Here is a 14,125-nt window from a genome sequence, read left to right as displayed (position 1 = left end):
GGGCCTTGACTTCTTAAGGGAATTTTCCCTCCTGCATCGCTTTACCTGGTGCTATAAAAACAATTCTTTCTCCAAATTTTGACAGCACAAAAACATCTTCTGCATATCTGCCTCTCCCAAACACTGAATGAGGATCTCCATGGCCACTACCACATTCAAAAGAAACTGGCTGCTTTCACACGCTAAGTTCTTTTCAATGAGAAAGGAAGTGCTGGTGCCTAAGTGTATACTTCAGAAAGATATTCGTCTTCTGTCACATGTAACAAGGTAGGAAAGGTACAGTAGGCAGAGGCACTGAAATCCCTTTTCCAACACAGATCTGTTCTCAGTCTACAAGGTGGACAAGATTTGCTGATGCTGCAGTAAAAGCATGAATAGCTGCAATTATAAACTGGGCTGAAGCCATGTTGTAACCCTTTTTATGATTTCATCTGTTTTCTAGAATTGCGATGTCCTGATGTCTGGTATGAAGATAACCATCATATAGCTACAGTTATATTTATCATGTAGCAACTAGGCCCCTGCTCTTCCACCTCAATTTCAGTTACAGTTCAGTAGCAACAACTGCTGTAGCAAAAGTTGACCGCGATTTGTTGGTACATAACCATGATACTGTTTAACGCTACAACGGTAGACAATATGGTGGTGAAGAAAGATACTAGATGCCTTTTATTATGGGCTTCCTCTGTGTGTTAAGATAAACAGGGAGGAAAGGGATGAGAAGATGACACTCGATAGCATAGCATTTCCCTCCCACCCAAACATTCAAGACAAGTGTAGACATTGCTGGTTCTTGCGGATGAGTTCTAGAACAGGTTATCTTTTTCCACCATATTAAATCAGTCAGGTTCGTCCCAATTAGGTTAGAACCAAGCAAAGGGAAGCCACTTTAAAATCATTATACTGTTGAGAGGAGAGTCAGATGCAATACACTTTAGTACATACTTTCTATACATGGTCTTTTTCAAAGGAAAATTTCCAGTTACATCCTGAAGTGACTAAGCATCAAAACATTAATCATCTAAACAATTTTAAAAGCTGCTTCTCACATAGGAAAAGGTCAGTCAAGCAATTCAGATCTTGAACTAGATCCTTCGAAGATTATTAATTTCATTATAACCGTATATGTGGTTTATAATATGCTCCAAATAAAGTTGAAGACCAGTATACACTGACCCTTACCACAGATATGAAGGTGTGATGAACTCATGAGCATATTCCTGATGTCATCATGTACTTTCTATGCCAGTGTTATCAGGTGCTCTCTCTCATCTGAAGCAGCAATATAATCTGGCATGTTAGGAATGGCTCATGCACAATCTTATGACATTAACTGCAGATTTCCTCAAGCCTTCTGTCACTGGATGTCAAGAAACAGACAGGCAGGAGCTACTCTCACATATGACTATTCCAGCCTAGCAGTGTTCCATTCCTAAAACTAGGATGCCAGCTAATACCTCAGCTTCAGATGACACGCAATTCATTCTCTAAGCCATAGATTTTTGCTTTTAAGTTTTTTAGTTCTCCTTGAATTTTATGAGTTAGTCTGTTTCCTTGGCGGACCTCATGTAGAATTGCAAGATCCTGTTCTGGTCCAATATTCAGGGTCACCTAAAAGGAAAAAGAAAAACAGATTAAGAAAAACAGAGCTGTACAGAATACAATTAGAGAGTATTATGACGAGGATATGACAGAGACAACTCTAAAGGAGACCCTCTGTAGCTAGCAAAGAGGATGCTAATATCACCAATAGAAAGGTGCTCCAGATCCAAAAATAAAGGACAAATCTTTCATACATTATGGTGTTACATTACTGGCAAGAAAGAAATCTAGATAGTAATCAAGTTTACCCATAACCTGTTGACTCCTTTATAATACCTGTATTATTCAGAGAACCACAAAAAGAGGCAAGTTGAAATATTTATCAACTAACTTTCATCTAGTTCTAAGTACCTCACCTGATATGATGACATTTTGTCATCTTTTGCTACTAGAACTAGGTTTAACTGCTGTGGTCAACCTGATGCTTTCTGAACTGTGTTTGATTCAAGAGCAGTTCAAGTACAATGCCTAGTCTCAGGCCATGCCATAATGGCCCATTCTGTGCTGAACAAAGGCTGTTGGATAATCAGAATTTCTGATAGCAAGCTAGCCATGGCTGCCATTTCCTGTTGCTCTGGAACTGGATAGCATGCCAGCCCAGTCACTTTCAACGGCAGAGCAGCACAGCCTTGGAAGCTGCTCTCAGAGCCCTCTCTTCTCTTGCTGCTAGGGTGTCTCATTGTCATCATGTAGTTCTTGGTCAAAGATTTTAATATGCGTATCAGGACATTTAGTCATCTGTGGTCATTTTGACTTCAAGTGAGGAGAAGGATTGAAAGAGCACTTTGGAGACTTCTAGCAAGTATTTTGTTCCTCTGCCCTCTTGTGGTTAAAAGTATAAAGAAATTAAGAGCACACCCACAGTTACAAAACATACAGGTCTGCAGTAAAGGTATCATAGGCAATTTTCCCCCCATTCACACATGCTGTTTAGTCCTTAAAGAATAATATTTAAAAACCAACAGCCCAATAAAAAATAAATTAAAAAAAAAAAATCGAAGCCTTTAGTGAAGACAAATGCTTTAGTCTAAGTAAACTGAACTGTGCGCCAAAAGTACAGAAAACAAGCGAATTGGTGGCACTGCCAGACTCCTGAAAGAGTCAGTTGGACAAAAGCTATGCCTAGATCATCCTCTCAAGCATATCTTAGATAAATATCTCATCCTAAACTGCAAGAAACATCAAGGCCTTGCAATTTTGAGACAGCTAAGTGAGCTACAGGTTGCAACAAAAATACACAGCTAATGTATAACCAGGACAGTTCCTGGCAAGCTTGATGACTGTAACAAAGACAAATCTTTTTTTGCTTCATAAAATATGTAAGAGGGCAAGTTTTGTGAAATATTAATATCTAAAGGAGCATTTAAGAAAGAAGTTATTAAAGAAGTTATTTCCTTAACTCTAGGGAAACACTGCATTTAAATACTGACAATACACCTCTATAGGGCAAGCCCATAATAGTCTGCCTTAGAAATGCTTAACTATTACCTTAAAAAGCTGCTCCTCTACATCTTTCAGCTTCTGCCGAAGCTGTTTAATGTCATTCTTGAAGCCTTCTACTTCCATATTACGACGTTTTTCCAAGGCCTCATATCGCTGAGTCATCAGCTTCAGGCGCTTCCCCATCTTTTCTGAGCGTTCCTAGGGAGATGAAAACTTGGTAGTGTATACAGAATAGAAGCTGCGAGATCATCACATAGCTAGCTGATGATTACAGACTAATTACCTTAAAGAGTTCTTTGCCAACATCTCTCTCCTCACGAATCCTAGCCAGCTCACCCTCCAGGGTGACACACTGCTCCCTATACATGTTTGATAGGCACTGTTCCTGCATTAGCTGGTCTTGCAGTGACTAGGACATAGGAGGAACAGAAAGAATCAACACAAAAGCCAATGCTCACAAAATTTCCCCTGTGCTGGAAAAGCAAGTATGGTAGATTGACAATATGACAGGCAAATAAAAATCAACAACTGGAGCTACAGCTAATGAAATAACTAGGTAAGGACAATATTCTAACACCACTTCCATTAACGAAACCTTTTAATTAGGTTACCAGTTCTGCATGCAGTTATCATGATAACTGCTCATCATCAGTTAAAGAACTCCCTCCTCTTCCCCTTAAAAATAATATTCAACTAATGCTGTAATTCCCCTTTTCACAGCTGCTTGCCCAGTACTGCATTTCACAAGATCTGCATTCAGTGGTAGATGAAAACAATTCCCTGTTGCCTGTTTACTTTCCAATTCCATATTGCCTGCTTACCTACTTCAGATCTCTCAACTTCTCACTGGAAGTATACCAGAAGTGGAAGAAAAATCCTGACTACTGTAGAAGAGCTGGGGGACATCAACTGAAAGGACGCACTCTCCCCTGACAGCGGGAAGGAAGATACAGACACTGCATTCTAAGTCCATTAGCTGGGAACATTTACACAGAAAGAAAGGCATGTGCAACAAGCAGGTTAAGAACCGCTGGCCCACATCATTATGGGGCTTGCAGAAGTAGGAATTTGTTCTGGGCATAAAAGAAACTGACAGTGAAGTGCTACCATAAATCCTAACTATACATTCTATCTGAAATTTGCAAGCAATGCTGATTTTGAGGCAGGAGGGTTTTTTTTTTGCATTAATGCCAGCAACAACATAAGTTATGGCAAGCCAGTACAGCTTTGAAACAGCTGCTAGCTACTGTCTATCTTGGCAAAACCCAGATGATTGCAATTTTCTAGTAAAAAACAGTTAAAAAGCCTCTACCTAGAACAAAACCATTACCTTTATTTCTCTGTTGTGGAGTTTCCAAGCTCCATCATCGGCTCGACGCATCTTCTTGGTATCTCTCTGCTTCTTCTCTCTTCCTGGCTCCCTGCTGATAATGAGCTGATCCAGATCTTTGTCAAGTTTCCTCAACAGACTGTCCTTCTCTGCCATCCATGCTTTCTCATTGGCTCGAGCGTCAAACTTGAGCTGGAGAAAGTCACGGGTACTCTCATATAAGAGATTTTGGGTCTTATGGAGTCTGTAAAAAGGGATCCCAGTGGAATTAACTTCTTTCCTAGTTCCTACCTTAAATTCCTCAGTAATCATTGCAAGTTGGAAGCAGCATGAAAGAAAGAGGTAGGTGCTTTCCTAGTGAGTTTAGCTCTTCTCATATAATGGAAGAAGTGATATTCTTCCAATGTGAAATAGGATTTTTAATATGTAGACTACTCCATTCACCCTCTTCCACACACACCACCAAACAGATGGCTGCATAATTTGCTTTTCTGCCTGCTGCAGGAAGCAACATACTGAAAGCCAAAATGTTTCCATTGTTTCCTTCTCATCTCAGGACTACATCATGGTCATTCTCTCTCACTCACTTATCTGTTATAGTTTTGATCTTGTCCTGGTCCCTCTGATGCTGGACCTGGGCTTCTTCCATGTGAATCCGCCTGTCCTCTAGTAGAGCCTCAAGCTGCTCCTTGGATAATTGTGTCTGTTCTTCTATCTGAGCTTGCAGAGCCTCCACCTGAATAAGCAAACAAAGACATTACTGAGTAAGACCTCACAGCAGCTCTGTTCCTGTCCTTGCAACTCTCTCTTAAATTCCAAGATTCAGATCAAAGTCTCTACCTGATAATACGTTTGAGAGTGCTAATTTCTCCGATTTCTATTTTTGTTTTAATGCTAAGTATTTCAAACAACTAAAAGTGTTTAAGGAAAAAAATCATGCTATAGGTAAGACAGGCATATTAGAAGCAGCAACAATAGATCGAAGATATTGGAAAGATTTAAATTGCACACAGGATGCAACAAATCTTGTGGATTACGCAGAGACACTTCTGTCCCTATGCTACCTTCTTCCAATGAAATGGTGATATAAAAATACCTAAATTCTAGGAAGGCAGCAAGTCCACACATCTTGAACAGAAGAAATTACTCAACCAAAATGAATTACTAAATGTAAACAAGATAATGAGTGAAGGAGAGGGATGCAAAGAAACTTGATCTAGGGCACATAGTCAGGGAGACGAATGGGAACAAGCAACAAGTAATTGAAAAATGTGCATCTGGCCTATGTACAAGAAACTATCTGAAAAAACTCAGCATGTATTTAGATCTCCTTTTTTCATGACAATTTTGTATGATGCTTCCTTAGCTTCAGAATAAATGTTGTTAGACAGCTAACTGGCCACTAGGTCAGTCACCACTGCCCTTGAACAAAAAAACAAAATCACAAAAAACCCAAAACAAACAAAAAAAAATTTAAGAAAAAGATCTATCTGCTGTACAAGTTTGCTCGTTAATTTGCTGTTCTTGACTCACCCTTCCTCAGGGTTTACATACAGCTTCTGATATCTTCCCCAATTCATGATTTGCTACATTTTATCTTTCGTTCTGCCACACTATCCACACCCTGTCTTTCACTGAAGTCTGGCAAAGGGAACATTTCATTGTACTAGTGCATCTTATTGGGGCTGCCTAACTCTGTCTCGGACACATTGCTTTTGTCACGCTTCCACAAAATACCCAACCCTGCAGATCTTCTGTGGGTTTAACGTAAAGTCATAGCCACAATCAAATTATAGGAGATAACATCAATTACACTTTGTATAATTAAGGGCAACACATTCCAGTTGGCACTACTGGAACATCTGTGTATGTAAAGCTTCCAGAATCAGACCCAAGTTCTTAAATGTAAGCCTACATTCATCGCAAAGAAACAGATAAATAAACCGCAAGAAAGTGTGAATCCATAGTAAGATGTGGAGACTGATAAAATTGGTATGTCTACATCTTATCTAAACAGACAGCATATTTGTTTATGATAATTTCCTGGATACCCAGGAATTATGTCCATCTGTCAGCAAATGTTTTTACCTGAAGTAGAAGTGTTTGATTATCTCTCTGATATCTCTCAGGACTTTCTGGTTTCTCTCCTTTTGCTGCTGGTTTTGAAGTACTCCTCTTGGTTCCTACTGCAGAAATTTAACAGAAGTAGAAAAAGGTTTTTCAATCTACCTGCAGTACCTTTTGAAGCATGAAATACTGTATGTTCTGGCAGGCCTACAAGAATGGGAAAAAACTTGCCACTGCTATAGTCACAAGGAGTTCTCAGAGGGCTAGCTGTAAAAAACAGGAGTTTCAGAACTTACGGTGATCGCATACCTTTATCCCACACTATCATGCCACAATATTTAGGCAACCTACTAATTTCCTTGGCATATATAGAAAGCAAACTTAACAAATTTTCTTAAATAAATGATGAATAGGCAGATGACAGAGCTGTACAAGCACCAAGCCTTGAATGAGTTTTGAGCTTGTTAGCTAATTCGGGTCAATCTGGAAGAGGCAGTTCTTTCAAAAAGAGAAAATCAGTAAGTAGGCACACAGACCCACACTACTGTCTACACTAAAGGCAGGCAGAACCCCACACCTTGGAATGGCTAAGGGTGCCTGTCCAGCTGGTACCTGCATAGTTCCAGAACAGACATTCCATTATCATACCGGCCTCTTCCTCAGCTGAGGAGATCACTGACATGAGAACCAGCTCAGGTTATTTTAAAAGACTTTGAAAGGAAGCCAAGAGTACTGCATATATATGTATGTACACATCAATATATTTAGGGAACTTAATGGAGGTATACCAAAGTATTCAGGGTAAAGAATTAATTTGGTGTACCAGACACAAACACACAGAGAAACAAGTATCAGTAGCTGAGCTGCTGTTAGATCAGCTTGGGTGGTACCTGTTCTAGAAGTATGATTTTGTTCATGTGACTCTCTGGATTTAGCGGGCCTTTGCAGAACAGTAACCTATAGAAACAAGATTAGATATCTCGCTGAACATCTGACTTCTCCGAAGTTGCAATGGTCAAGAACAAATCTTAGAAAGTGAAATGAGATATCCAAAAGAACAGCATTACCTTACTTCTACCACAAGACAAGGAAGACATTCACAAGTGTAATGTCTGTGTTGAAAAGTTTCCTTTATCAAGGCTGAGTTTTGCCATTTCTGCCTCTATTTTTTTTTTCACCAAAACAACTGGAAAGTAATCCTGCCTTTTCTGGATTCATTAGGATGAAAATCACCACCCTTAGCAGGAAAAGGAGCATTTTGGGGGCAGAGAGGAGAAAAGGAAGGTGAAGATGAAGATTATGTTATTTCCTTCTTTCATACTCCTTCTTGCCTTAGCAAGACAGAGAAACATGAAGCTTGATTTATCAGCACATTCACTCAAGCTACTGAACAACCCTGGGATAAATGCTAACTGATAAAACTATTAAAACAATTCAAATGTTGAACTGCAACCCACTTAACAAAAACAGGAGGCCATGAGGGAGGAGGTTATAACCCCAATGCTTATCTTGAGATTGATGCTATATAATAGGCCTAATTTTAAAGCTAAACTATGTCAGGGAATTTTAAAGCTTCTGCAAGGTTTTTTACCTGCTTGTGCAGTGCAGAGCAATGCACAAACAATGCAGCATATTTCAGCCTTTTCCTGCACCCTATTCCAAGATGAATCCTATATTCCATCATAGTATCTGTATGTCTGAATCATTCATGATTCATTACTTTCCTAAGCAGGTTCAACTACACTGCACTTCATATGCACTGCCATTTAACCAATTTGATGTTATTTCTGAAATATGCAATACAATATTGCCTAGAGGGGATGGCTCTTCTGCAGTCTCCTGCCCAGGAAACTGCTGCAGCAACTTCAACACTTTTTCTTTACTGAGGCTCTAAGAGATAGGCACTCTGAGGTAGCTGATCTTCAAACATGGCACCTGATCATTTTCTGCACTTCATTTTTGTCTTTTTCTCTTTGTGGTGTCCTCTCCAACTTCTCAATGACCATTTGCCAAGATGGCTTCAGAATCATAGCTGACATTTAGAAGGCTGATCTGGAGGTATGCTTTGAAGGTAGAAGGGGACTGATTTAAGAGGACCTACTTCCAGTGCGCTTGTTCCTCCTTATCTGTCACCAGCTATACCAAAACCTGGTGTTGCTACAGAAGTACAGATCCCTCCTGCTTTGGGCTCATTTAGCAACTGCTGACTTGCAGGACAGATCTGGTCTGTGGTCAGCCTGGGGTACAGATCTTCATGTTACAATCAAAAGCAGAGTTCTACAGAAGAATGGAACTTGCCTTATGTGGAGGTTCCTTATGAAAATATGTAACTTCTCTTTTGTCTGTACCCACTAGAGTCAGGAGATGTTGAATTTTTTTTCTATCCTGCAATTCCCTGGAATTCCAAGAAAGTGGTCAGCACATTGTGATTTTTAAGTACATCAAGACATTGTAAAGAATTTACATTCCAGAGTTATGAACTAACTAAAGTCCTTTCAGATGTTTCATTCAACAGATTATAAGAGTCCATTGTTTTTAAAGCAAACCACATCAAGGGCTGTATCAGACTTCTCGTCACCCTTTTGAGAAGGGCCAAAGCACACCAACACACGTTTTGACTTAAGTTCTTAAAAAGCAAACATAAAACTTAGTATTACCACCCACAAATGTTCTGAAGAAGGTTGGGAACTCCTTTGCCACTGGCAGCTTTTCTGGTACAGCAGGTTATATTCCAATTCACCAACTAAATGGCGTTAAAAAGGTGTGGCTGTCAACATGATTTCAGAGCGATGAGAAACTATTTGCTTTGGTCTGTATTTTCTATTTGAGCTTAAGTGTTTTTAGGGCTGAGGGAGGGAGTTGCAAGGTCTGTGTATTGGGTTTGTGTGCCAAGGTCCTGGTAGCAGGGGAGCTCCAGGGGTGGTTTCTGTGAGAAGCTGCTAGAAGCTTCCCCCATGCCTGACAGAGCCAGTGCCAGCCAGCTCCAAGACAGACCTGCCACTGGCCAAGGCCGAGCCCATCAGTGATGGTGGTAGGGTCTCTGGGATAACATATTTAAGAAGGGGAAAAAAAACCAAACCAGCAACAGCCATTGCAGCTGGAGAGAGGAGTAAGAATATGTGAGAGGAACAGCTCTGCAGACACCCAGGTCAGTACAGAAGGAGGGGGAGGAAGTGCTCAAGGTGCCAGAGCAGAGATTCCCCTGCAGCCCATGGTGAAGACCATGGTGAGGCCAGCTGTACCCCTGCAGCCCATGGAGCTCCACAGTAGAACAGATATCCACCTGAACCCTGGGGAGGACCCTACGCCAGAGCAGGTGGCTGCATCTGAAGGAGACTGTGACCCCATAGGAAGCCTGCATTGGAGCAGGCTCCTGGCAGGGCCCGTGGAGAGAAGAACCCACACTGGAGCAGGTTTGCTGGCAGGACTTGTGACCCCATGGGGGACCCATGGTGGAATAGTCTGTTCCTGAAGGACTGCACCCCATGGAAGGGACCCAGGCTGGAGCAGTTCATGAAGAACTGCAGCCTGTAGGAAGGACTCATGTTGGAGAAGTTTGTGGAGAACTGTCTCCCATGGAAGGGACCCCACACTGGAGCAGGGGAAGAAAGCGAGGAGGAAGGAGCAGCAGAGACAGTAGGTGAGGAACTGACTGCAACCCCTATTCCCCACCCCCCTGTGCCACTTGGGAGAGGGGAAAGGCAGAGAGCTCAGGACTAAAGTTAAGCCTGGAAAGAAGGGAGAGGTGGAAGAAAGGTGTTTTAAAATTTGTTTTTATTTCTTATTAACCTACTCTAATTTGATTGGTAATAACTTCATTTTTCCCCAAGACGAGTCTGTTTTGCCCATGATGGTACCTGGTGAATGATGTCCCTGTCCTTATCTCAAACCGTGAGCTGTTTGTTTTATTTTTATTCCCCCTGTCCAGCTGAGGAAGGGCGTGATAGAGCACCTTGGTGGGCACCTGGAGTCCAGCCAAGGTCAACCCACCACAGTCTGCTTAAATCAGACCTTCACATTCAAACTGGCAATTTACAATTCAAATCTGAATTTATGTTCAACTTCTGCTCTTCCTTCTACTAGTTGGAATAGAAGGAATAATAAGTGGAAACATATTTAGCAGCCCAACAGATTGCATTCCACCTCCAACATTGGAATGATTTCATAGGAGCCCTCCCTGGGAAATGTGGCATAGTTGCTTCTCTGAAGACTCCAGATCTGGATGAGAACTAAGAACATAACACATACAATTGCTACTGCCAGTGACCCAGCCCACCATCTAAGACAGCACACCTGATTTTCAGCCGATCATTCTCTGAGTAAAGACGAAGGACATGTTCCCTCTCCTGGAAGAGGTAGACTTGCATATCACTCAAAGCCTTTTGCAACTCTGCAATCTCCTCTTCTCGCTGACGTACTTCCCATTGCAATTTGTGCTAGGTAGAGAGAGTTAAGTACTTGAAATGATACAGAGCATTGGGCAACACTTACAAACTTCAAACTGCTTGTGTCCTGAGCCTGTAACTGGTATAGAACAGCTGCCAGTTCAAGTGAATTATTTCTCTTACAAAATTTGACCAGATGAGGGCAGTATTGGAAAAATTATTAAAAAAAGTTTCAACAGGGAGTTTAGAGCCCTGAGAATCATTGTCACTATAAAACAGTCAAATAAGGCCTAAGCTAGGGTCTCTAGTATCCAGTGGTTGCACTTCTGCACTGGTGGTCAGAGCAGCACAGGTATGGGGAGTCTGACATCAACAAAAACCTAGCAAAGCCTCTGTAATAGCACATACTCTTAAAAGAAATTACTGAAGAATAAACGTTAAAATATTGATATGGTTTAGTAGTGACAAATCTGGCTAGTTACCAAGTTTTATTAATGACTTTCTACCTGGTATGGAAAAGTAACAAACCTTTCAGAAAACCATTCCCATAGGAGAGAAGGCATTTATATTGGAACCCGCCCCTCTGTCCCATATGTTGAATGAAAGTAACTTGTACGCCGCGTATTTCCCAAGGGCTTTCAGGCTGCTTCAAGCATGGCCAGTACTTGAGGATGCACCTCAGTCGTGATCGTTCTATTCCCAAAGGGTCATTCACAATTACAAAGATGACTGGCAGACAGATGTATGCTGTAAAGCATACCAGAGCACTGAATAGCTTACAGATATTCTGTAAGATTTCTTCCTCTTAAAAGGCAAAGATTTTTAGGTTTTGGAGTTTCTTTTAAATTTGCATTTATTTGCTGTGTAGTGTATTACTTAATATCCTATGGCCAAGCTTATGAATTCCATTGCAGTAAATACAAATTTTAGCTGTATCTCAAAGCCCATGAAATTTGGACCAAAAGAGCATGCATTCTTCGCTAAGAGAAACAAGGGAAAGAAGTTGGACAACATGGGAACTGAACATCTAATCTCAGGCTTTCATTTAAAAAAACCCCACAGAAACGACCAACCTACTGTGAAGATATAACCAAACTATAACAACTTCAGAATAGAAGAATAGCCTACATGCATGTTTGTTTGCTTTGACAGAGGACAGACGGCAAGATTTTACAATCAAACCCTAAAATCTACTTATTTCTTCTTAGCTCAGTTCTACCACATTAGTAGTAAATCTTAAGACCATTTGTGCTGAGTTTTCAACTGAAGAAAATTATTAAGTTTGTATAAGGATATGTAGTACATTATCATTCAAAAACTCTTTTCCTAACCTGCTCATCATACGTTTCTTTGTATCTCTCCAGCCTTTTTACCAAATCCTCATGCTCCTCATCAAAGTCAGCAATCTTCTTGCGGTAGTATTCCAGCAGCTCTCGGGAGGGACGGAGAAAGGCCAAGCGCTCACTGACTGAAGGGAGAGGATTAAAGTCCTCCTGACTCGGAGATTGAGAACTAGCATATCTGGATGAGACATGGGGGGTGGCCAGCCTGGACAGAAACAGTTTCTAATTACATGTAAGCTTCAGACAATAAAATAAGAAAAAACCTTTCTAAAATAGATATAAATTTTGTCACAGGCTCAATTTCAAACACAGATTAGCTTGTCTATGCTCCAGGTATTAACAGATCATGGCATTTAGGAGAACCAAAAGCTTTGATATAGAACAGCTTGCAGGCTTACTATACTACGGAGATGCGGCCAACTGATGGAAAAGGGAGAAAAAAATACTGTGGAAGGAAAGTCTCATAGGTTATTTGGGGAGGGCAAACATGAAAGTAAGAGGAGGAAGGAAAAGAAGGAGAAAACAAAGAGGACAAAAAGTCTGTTGTTGTGCAATTAGAAGCAGCACCCATTGTAAGATAAACAAGACCACATAATCTGTGACAAAATCACTATCTGATATCCAGAGAGAAAAACACTTTCTAAATAAAGACCTCAATAAAGACAATAAATTCAGGTTAACTCACACACCAGCCACCATAATTTAAGGTGTAGGTCTAGGAATCTATATGCTTTCCTTTCTGGTGTTCTTGATGTTCTTCTTCACATTGCTTGTCCACCCTTGACAGTGAAATAGATACTTCTAATTTCTTGAATCTTATGTTGAGGTGCTAGATGAAAAACATGTCAATACTACATAAATCAAGAATATGTAAGTGTAATTACATGTCTGATTTTTCTTTTAAGCAATGTTTACTGCATTCAAACATTTAACTTGCTCAAGCAAGCACCAAATTTGCAGAGCTGCACACAGCATTCAAAAATTCTCTTGCAAAGTGTTCTTTTTGCTATTTATGTTGATGTGACACTTTTTTTTTTAATGATACCATGAGTGACAGAATTAAAGCTAAGCAGCCTCTTTACTAAAGATCTGCTCAACAACAGCACAGTCCATTATCTGGTTCTGGAGCCAGTGCCAGAACTTTGATCATAAAGTGATCTGGCAGGTGACGCTCAGGCGGCAGTGGCCTTCATGGACTAGAACACCAAAGCTGCTTAGATCAGAACCCCAACGTGCTATATCCATGAAAACATACCAAGCTCCTTAACTCCTGGCACTGTAGGAAAGTATTAAATAAGCAATAATACCATTATTTCATGTAGAAACTTTCCCACCAGCTGTGCCCAGAAACGCCTTAAATAACACACTTGGAAAAATGACTAACAGCAACAGAAGAAAGCAGGTAACATAGGCACAAGGCGAATACTTTATTACTGACCTAAAAAACAGCAGAAATGGGAAGGCGTAAGGATAAGGAAGCACAGCAGGTACGAGAGCAGACAAAACCGTGCCTTACGTTAAGCCTGGCTACCGGACAGAAAGGGAAGGGCTGCGGGGCCAGAGCCCGCGGAGAGGTTTCGGTGCGGGGTCACTACGGAGGCAGCCCCCACACTACCTTCTGGAGCGAGGGGAGGTCCCGGCAGGGTAGTCCGTCGCGCTCATGGCGCCTCTGCGGAGGCAGAGAACAGAAGCTTCGAGCCGGGCCGCCTGCGGCCCCGGGTACGTGAGAGGCTGTCGGAGGCGGCGGTGCCCGGCGGAAACAGAGCTAGGGCGCGTTGTAGGCCCCGCTGGGAACGGCCGTAGCCACGCGGAAAAGCCCCTCAGAATCCCCCCACCAAAAAAGGCAGGGACAAGCTCCCAGGGCAGCGCGGGAAGGAGCCGACACCACCTGTACGCGACCCCCACCACCACCTCACAGCCCTCTACCGCGACAGGCCCCCAACAGCTAAATAACC

At 41.5% G+C, this 14,125-nt stretch overlaps 1 protein-coding gene across 1 annotated transcript; it reads right to left on the bottom strand.

Moving 5' to 3' along the window:
* Positions 1-1,433: 1,433 nt before the first annotated feature.
* CCDC77 (coiled-coil domain containing 77) lies at positions 1,434-13,832 on the bottom strand. Its single transcript, XM_010295849.1, has 11 exons — positions 13,786-13,832; positions 12,159-12,375; positions 10,736-10,878; positions 8,741-8,837; positions 7,333-7,399; positions 6,464-6,558; positions 4,963-5,111; positions 4,376-4,619; positions 3,329-3,454; positions 3,091-3,243; positions 1,434-1,611 (listed from the first exon to the last, which is right to left on the bottom strand). Exons 1-11 carry the CDS (start codon positions 13,830-13,832, stop codon positions 1,465-1,467), a joined length of 1,485 nt encoding a protein of 494 aa, XP_010294151.1. The 3' UTR covers positions 1,434-1,464.
* Positions 13,833-14,125: the final 293 nt, after the last annotated feature.

The sequence above is a fragment of the Phaethon lepturus genome, unplaced genomic scaffold (genome assembly GCF_000687285.1).
Source record: "Phaethon lepturus isolate BGI_N335 unplaced genomic scaffold, ASM68728v1 scaffold15421, whole genome shotgun sequence".
Taxonomy (NCBI): Eukaryota; Metazoa; Chordata; class Aves; order Phaethontiformes; family Phaethontidae; genus Phaethon; species Phaethon lepturus.
Note: the sequence above shows the minus strand (reverse complement) of the source record. Positions and strands in the feature narration are given on the sequence as shown.

What these genes read in the sequence shown, in the direction of transcription:
- CCDC77 (XM_010295849.1), bottom strand. Translation starts at nt 13,832, where the DNA reads ATGAGCGCGACGGACTACCCTGCCGGGACCTCCCCTCGCTCCAGAAG. An exon ending in AATGATCGGCTGAAAATCAG is followed by an intron (nt 8,838 to 10,735) that starts GTGTGCTGTCTT and finishes TTGGAATTCCAG; the next exon opens with GGAATTGCAGGATAGAAAAA. An exon ending in ATCAAACACTTCTACTTCAG is followed by an intron (nt 5,112 to 6,463) that starts GTAAAAACATTT and finishes TTGCTTATTCAG; the next exon opens with GTGGAGGCTCTGCAAGCTCA.